This window comes from Salvia splendens, chromosome 20, assembly GCF_004379255.2.
Source record: "Salvia splendens isolate huo1 chromosome 20, SspV2, whole genome shotgun sequence".
NCBI lineage: Eukaryota > Viridiplantae > Streptophyta > Magnoliopsida > Lamiales > Lamiaceae > Salvia > Salvia splendens.
The window spans coordinates 5,723,642-5,731,852 of NC_056051.1; the positions used below are offsets into that span (position 1 = coordinate 5,723,642).

The window sequence follows — 8,211 nt, forward strand, 5'->3', positions numbered from 1 at the left end:
TGAACAAATGAAAACGGACCAGATTTAGTCCATTTTGGATGGAGCCGTCAACTTTTTAACGGTCAACGACAATTAAATATTTTGACTGGATTAACAACTTTTAATTAAAATATTTAAGACCACAAATGGCCATTAGTCTTTTTTTAACAAAACAATAACAAATTTAGGTTGTACTAGTATTTAAAGAAAATTGAGGGGTCTCCTACTTCATATTCTAATTAAAAGTTGTTAATCTAGTCAAAATTCACTTAATGGTCGTTGACCGTTAAAAATTTGACGGCTCCATAAAAAAATGGACTAAATTCGTACTGTTTTCATTTGTTCAGGATGCTATAATTCAAAGATAATAATCTGGACTAAAATTGTAAAACGGTCATATGTTTAGGACCACAAATGGCCTTTAGTCGTCAAAAAACTAATTGTCAATGCTTACCGCACAGTGGCATAACCGTTAGTTTTTTTACGGAACCATTAATAAAAAGACCTCTCCGACAAGTAGTTCATTTGTTATGGATCTGTTTTTCAAAAAGTAAATGTTTTCGACCAAATACGTATTTTGGTCATATGTGTACGACCAAAATTAACCTTTACAATAAGATAATATCATGTAAATGATTTTTATATTATAATAATAATGAAACTAATAATAGCAATTATTATTATCATTATTTTCAAATACTATAATATATCTATACCTAAAATCTATAAGTATTGCAAGTAGTATACTCCTTTAATAAAGCCCTAATTCTTATTCACAGAAATAAACGCTGCTCTGCCGCTTCTATTCTCCACTAATGGGCGTAATTTCTTCCAAATTTTGCCATCAGAAATCACCACCAACATCCTCTCACGCCTCCCATTCCGAAGCGTTGCAATCAGCAAATGCGTTTGCAAATCATGGCTCAATCTGCTCAATTCCGATTATTTCGATATAAAATTCCCGCCCGCCCTAGTTACCTTGAAGATGAACTTATCTCGTTGCAAGATATTCGAAATCGAAGACAAAGACGAAGCCGATTTGGAGAGCCACGATCTTCACTACGTTCCGCTCACGGATTTCGATATCCCTCACGGAAGCAGAAAAATGAGAGTTACCGCTGCTGATGGCTTGCTTCTTCTATACTCGTATATCGATGATCCTGAAACTCTTCACGTATGCAATCCTCTCACTCGTGAATATATCGTGCTCTGCAGGCCTAAGGATAACACCTTATTTGATTGTATGTTTGCTTTTTGTGTGAGCAAAATAAGTGGGCAGTATAAGGTGGTCTGTATCGGTCGGACCTTCTATGAATCCGACTATTTTCTAGTATACACCCTCGGAACAGGAATATGGAGGCCCGTTGAAACCAGCGCTGCTTATGCTTTCATATTATATCATTATGGACACGTAGGATATAATGGAAACCTCCATTATATTGTAACTGATTTAGTTCAACACTCCTTTCAGCTGTGTGGTTTCGATGCAGAAACAGAATGTTTTAGCATCTTCTCTCCTCCTCCAGCTATAGCTCTTCCTATAGATGGAGATGTGGGGTTTTATTTTGAAATGACTGTTTTTAGGGACTGTCTGTGTATTTGTTACATACAGGACTGTGAAATCATCATCTGGTTGATGAAAGAATACCGAGTTGAGGAATCTTGGACCAAGTTGAGTACTATTGGTTTTGATTTTGATTTTGGCCAGGTTGTAAATTTTGTTCATCCTATCAAAGTTTTCAAAGATGGCGACATTTTGATGTTGTTGAACGGATATCGGTTCATCTTCTACTCCAACAAGACAAAAACTATTCAACGAGTAGGTATGTTTAATGATGCAAATGCAGGGTATTTCTTTAGTGAAATGATTTTCACTCCTAGCCTTTTCTCACTAAAGAGTTTCGAATCCGAGAATGTTTTCTCATTCTAAATCATAATGTTAGTCTACATTTGTGTTTTGTCATTATTTGGTTGTGTTCGTGTCCAACAAATTCTTCATTGTGCGGTTTTCAGGCTTGGCCTTATTGTGTCGCACACGCACTATATATTTACATTATAAATGTAAACTTCTTAGCTAAACATATGGAAATTTGTAAAACTCACACTTACTATATCGTCAAAGTTCAATTTTAATTTTATGGCTCTCCATTCCAAACGCTAGATCATCCCTCCACATATCTACTCTTTCCGTTCTCAAACAATAATTTCCTTTGTCATTTTGATCTATCACACAAAACTATTCAACTTCCACTTTAGATGATAGTATCGTGTAAATAATTTTTGTATAATAATTATGAAACTAACAGTAGTAATTATTATCATTATTATTTTTAAATATAATATATTTATGTCTAAAATCAATAAATATTGCAAGTAATAATTTTTAAAAGTGCGTTTGCAAACCATGGATGGCATTGGTCTACCTCCATCAATTTTTTTTTCTCTTTTTTGAAAAGTGGATTAATAATGGTTATTAAACTTCATCATTACCTATTGAATAAAGGAGAAATATCAAATATATTAGTGTTGATCTGTGCTTCATCATTACCTACCACTATCAAATTGAATGTTATGTCTATGAATATTGAATATGGACCTATGGACTCCTTAATAATAATAATAATAATAATAATAATAATAATAATAATAATAATAATAATAATAATAATAATAATAATAATAATAATAATAATAATAATAATAATAATAATAATAATAATAATAATAATTGTTGCGTGGTTAGTTGGTTGCTATGCAGTATTAATTTGACGACTGCTGGTATGCTCAACTATTTTGAAAATATTTAACTCCATAGAGTATTTTTCTATTTTCACAATAGTACGACAAATAATGTAAATTATTAATTCTTTTCATCCATCTCATACTTTCTTCGTTCACGATTTAACGATCTATTTTATCATTTTGAGAGGTCCACGATTTAAAGATTGATTTTACCTTTTTACACTTTTTGTAAATGAACCACATATTTTTCTTTCCGAAGTCAAATAATTTTTAAAATCCATATCCATTCAAAAAGACTTCAAATGATGAAAAGAGAGAGTACTATCTTAATTATTTGTAATAATGTGTCATATTTAATTTTATTTTTTATCTAAATCCGAATATGTGATCCAATCTATAAAAGGGGTAGGAAAGACTCGGTTCCTATTCACAAAATATACACATCTCTTCCGTTTCCACTTCTTTTTTCTTTGTGTTTGAGCAGTGATTCAGTCTAAATCTGATGGAGATTAATTTGTTCACAAATCTACCATTGCAAATAACAGCCAACATCCTCTCACTGCTCCCTATCCGAAGTGTTGCCATTAGCAAATGCGTTTGCAAACCATGGCTCAGTCTGCTCGAATCCGACGATTTTCTCAAATCCAAAACCAAAACACCACCCGCCCTATGTTGAGAAAACTGGGTAATTTTCTCTCAAATAGTGAAATGAACCGATTCAGTAATTTCAGAGTTAACCCAATGGGTCTACTCGATAAAATTACTTCTCCAAATAAATTCTTTGGAAAGACTAGCGGGGACATTGTCCCTCTTAAATACCAGATTTCTAACAGAATTTATCAGTAGGTGTATTTATCACAATATAAAAACACCCAAAAGAACAGTACAAAACACTACTACAAAACCCGCAAATAAAATTGAATACAATATCCCAACAGAAAATAAACCCAGAAATAAATAAGGAACAAAATAAATAATAAAGAAAGAACACACCCGAAACTTTGATAACGGAGTTCGGCCAAATTGCCTATGTCTCCGAGCACCCTCTGCAGAGCCCGCTTATATATAGACGAAGAAGAGAATACAAAATTTGAGGTACATTACAAATGAGGGGGGAGTGCTCCTTTTATAGGCAGCCACTCCCCCAATGTTTCAATACCCACCGATGTGGGATATGAGATTGTGAAAATTTGACAATCTTCAACAAATCTCCACCTTGGCAAAATTTCAAATCCCACCGAACACAAATCTTCTCCACCAAACAGACGACTCGCGGCGTTTTCATAATGGCGCTGTCAAACGCCAGCTCCAAATCGCAGAATATTAACCAAGTCCAAACAATATTCAAACTTGGCTCTCGTCACCACCTTGGTCAACATATCTGCAGGATTCTCCAAAGTCGGAACCTTTCTGATGACAATTTCCTCTTCTTCGAGAATTTCCCGCACAAAATGATAGCGAACATTAATGTGATTCGTCCTTGCATGAAAGACCTGATTCTTTGCTAAATGAATAACACTCTGGCTGTCAGAATATACTTCAAGTTGTTTCTGACCAACACCTAATTCTTTCAGCAACCCATGAAGCCAAATTGCCTCCTTCACAGCTTCAGTAATGGCCATGTACTCTGCCTCTGTCGTAGACAAAGCTACCGTTGACTGCAAGGTAGACTTCCAACTAACTGGCGCACTCGCTAAAGTGAACAAATACCCAGTAGTAGATCTTCGCTTATCCAAATCACCAGCATAGTCGGAATCACAATATCCAACTGCAAAAAGAACCAAGTGATTTATCCTGCTCAAACAACAAACCAATATCTACAGTATCTTTGATATACCGCAGAATCCATTTCACAGCTTGCCAATGACCTTTTCCTGGATCATGCATGTATCTGCTCACAATACCAACGGCCTGTGAAATGTCTGGTCTTGTACACACCATTGCATACATCAAGCTTCCAACTGCGTTAGCGTAGGGAACTTTCGCCATATATTCTCGTTCATCTTCCGTTTTTGGAGATAACTGAGAACTAAGTTTCAAATGAGGAGCAAGTGGGGTACTTACAGATTTGAAATCATCATTTACACCAAAACGCTGTAGTACTTTGATCAAATACTGCTTCTGTGTCAGCCAAAGCTTGCCTCCCTTTCTATCCCTTGTAATCTCCATACCGAGAATCTTCTCGGCTTCCCCCAAATCCTTCATCTCGAACTCTTTACTCAACTGAGCCTTCAATCTGTCAATTTCAACTTGGCTCTTTGATGCTATCAGCATATCATCAACGTATAAGTGTAGATAGATGTAGGAACCATCTTGAATTCTGCGCAAATACACACAGTGGTCGTATTTGCTTCTTGTGTACATCCGATCCTTCATAAACTTGTCAAACCGTTTGTACCACTGTCTTGAAGACTGCTTCAATCCATACAACGATTTGTTCAACTTGCAAACCCAATTTTCTTTACCAGCAACCTTGAATCCCTCCGGTTGGGTCATGTTGATTTCCTCCTTCAGATCACCGTGTAAAAACGCGGTCTTCACATCAAGTTGAGCTAACTCCAAATTCAACTGCGCTACCAAAGCCAACAAAATTCTAATTGAAGAATGTTTAAAAACAGGAGAAAATACCTCATTGTACCTCAGTTCTAGTACATGTATTATACCTAGTCTCGGAATTTTTCTGCAGTTCGAAGTTAAGGCAAGCATATTGCACTTTTCCCTAACGAGCTTGGCCTAGCTGATTTTTCTGAATAGTTCATTTCAGTGTATTGCCTTAATGAACCTATGAAATCATTGATGTGATTTTATTATTCCATATCAAGATGCCTTTGAAACATGATCAATGTTCCTTTTTTGCAATCGCCTACGTTTCTAAATTTTCGCGGTTGATCATCTTAGGCGGTGACATGTTTGAACCACTATCCTTGATGCTCAGATCCTTTCAATTTAATTGGACAACTGTACTGTCCTATTTGGCAGCTCGATATGGAAATTTACTGTTAATTCTTTTCCATCCAGTTTTCATGACCGATCTCATGATTATTTCTAGCTCCCACCAGGGGCGAGCCTCAGCTTCTATGAGTTATCTGAAACCAGTTGAGCTACGTAGTTCTTTGAATGAACTCAGTACTTACCCTCAAGGTCAATTACCGACAAAAATTCATATGAGTTGAACAAGAGATGTTATTCTTGTCCAGTTGGGTATTCAGGAGCCCTTCAAATTTTCAGTCATACTCTCCTGTGTGAATAATAATCCAAGTTAAGACTATTAGATTAATCATCGAGTTATTGATACGAGACTATCAGAAAAGGCATGGTCTCAGTTTCTTTCAGATACGCATGACAAATATGTCTCTATTGAAACATGTGCAGAAGATTGGGCACCAGCCAGAAGCGTCGCATAACCGACAACACAACGCGTTAAATATTTCACATTTACGTACCGCTTGTAACAAGCTGGTAGAAGATCGAATATTATGTTATGTGGAGAAGTAACTAGCCTTGAGAAGAGAGACGTCAAGGAATATACAAGGTTTAAATGACGTTCGATGACGTAAAAGACCTATACATATGTATATAACTGTTGATCGATCGAAATGCTTATTCCGAGTAGGATAAGTAAGCCACCAGAACAAAGACTCAATCATGAGTATGTAATGAAAGCCATGGAGAAAATGCAAGCACTTCCGTAGCTTATGTTTGATGAAGCAAATCCCATCAGCAAGAGTGATTCGTCTGAGAGGTGGCCAGGAAAAGCTAAAGTTGGAGAGACATTCGGGGAGAGGAACGCGTTATAGCACCGCTACCCTCACCATCCCTACTATGAAGGGAAAATCGAAATTTTTCCTTAAAGAGTTATCGCAAGAGAACGAGTTTAGAGCCCTATAATATAGAGCAAGGACAAACGTTGGCAATAAAACGCGACGAAGTATTCTACGATATGCCACGTCCCAAATTAAGCGGTTCAGAAAGGAGCTGTCGATAGAGTTTTGTGTTAATCTAGACACGAGATCTAGATCACTTTGGAAAGTCATGCTAGATTATTTCACCACGAATCGCTCAGTCGAACCAAAAGAGCATGGAGACAGTAGCGTTGGGAGAAAGAAGCCAACACCTCCACATGCACAGATCCAGTATTCAAGGTTTAACGCGAGTAGAATAAAGTCTATGCTAAATCATGACAAAGAATCGCGGTAAACACAAAAGCATCTTGAAAACGATGAAAGTAGACTACCTCAACTAAGCGAGAGGTTACGAGGTCATTAGGCTAGCTCAATGACTACGATTACGATCGATACAAGCATTTGAGAACTTAGTATCTGACGATGAAATTTAAAACGAGGAATGGCTTCAACAGCCAGACGAAATGAAACGTCTAATGGATGACTTGAATCAGTCATATTATCTCAGTCACCAGATAGAATGGCGCTTAAGGAACAGCTGAACTTAAGATCTAGATACAAGAACTACTAGATCCGCGTTTTTTTAGACTCAGTGTGTGACCATGTGGTACACCAGAATTCTTCATGAAGAAGGATAGAACGTTGAGAGTTGAGCAAGTTAGCACTCAAGAACAAGTATCCTTTACCGAGAATCGACGATCTTTTCGATCAGCTGCAAGGAGCTAGAGTCTTCTCGAAGAACGAGAAGGAACACGAGGAACATTTGAGGGCCACTTTAGAAACGTTAAGAGCCGAGAAACTCTATGCTAAGTTCAGCAAGTGTGAGTTCTGGCTTAGCGAAGTGAACTTCCTTGGACACATAGTGACAGCAGAAGGGATCCGAGTAGACCCTGCTAAAGTTGAAGTCGTGCAACGTTGGCAGTCGCCCAATGAAATTCGGAGTTTCCTAGGACTCGCGGGCTACTACCGCAGATTCATTGAAGGATTCTCTAAGATAGCAAGACCAATGACTCAACAGCTCAAGAAAGGAGTTAAAGTCAATTGGACCCCAGAATGCGAAGCAAGCTTCCGGTTGCCTAAGGAAAAGTTGACCACAACGCCAGTTCTAGCCGTGCTAGAAGTGGGAGTCGACTATGTGGTGTACACAGATGCATCGAAGGTCGGACCCGGGTGCGTGCTGATGTAGAAGGGCAAGGTGATTGTATACGCGTCACGTCAGTTAGGGCCGCACGAGTTGAACTAGCAGCAGTGGTACACGCTTTGACGATTTGGAGACATCATCTCTATGGAGTTCGATGTGAGATATTCACAGATCATAAGAGTCTCAAATACTTCTTTGAGCAGAAGGATTTGAACATAAGGCAGCGCAGATAGCTAGAATTAGTCAAGGACTACGACTGCGGTATAAATTACCACCAAGGCAAGGCCAATGTGGTAGCAGATGCCTTGAGCAGAAAGACTACACCTCAAGTGACTACTTTCCTCACACAAGAGGAGGAGCTTATCCGGGAATTCACCAAAATGCGACTGGAGATAGTAAGAGCCCCGGAAACAGTGGATAGCAGAATTTCCACCTTGGTCATAAAAC

General features: G+C 37.7%; 1 protein-coding gene across 1 annotated transcript; it reads left to right on the plus strand.

The window, feature by feature from the left end:
* The first annotated feature begins 964 nt into the window (after nucleotides 1-964).
* On the plus strand, nucleotides 965-1,909 carry LOC121781354 (F-box protein CPR1-like). The gene has a single exon (XM_042179097.1). The coding sequence runs from the start codon at nucleotides 965-967 to the stop codon at nucleotides 1,907-1,909; it is 945 nt and encodes a 314-aa protein (XP_042035031.1).
* Nucleotides 1,910-8,211: the final 6,302 nt, after the last annotated feature.

Coding starts and splice junctions, on each gene's coding strand:
- LOC121781354 (XM_042179097.1), top strand. CDS start 965: ATGAACTTATCTCGTTGCAAGATATTCGAAATCGAAGACAAAGACGAA.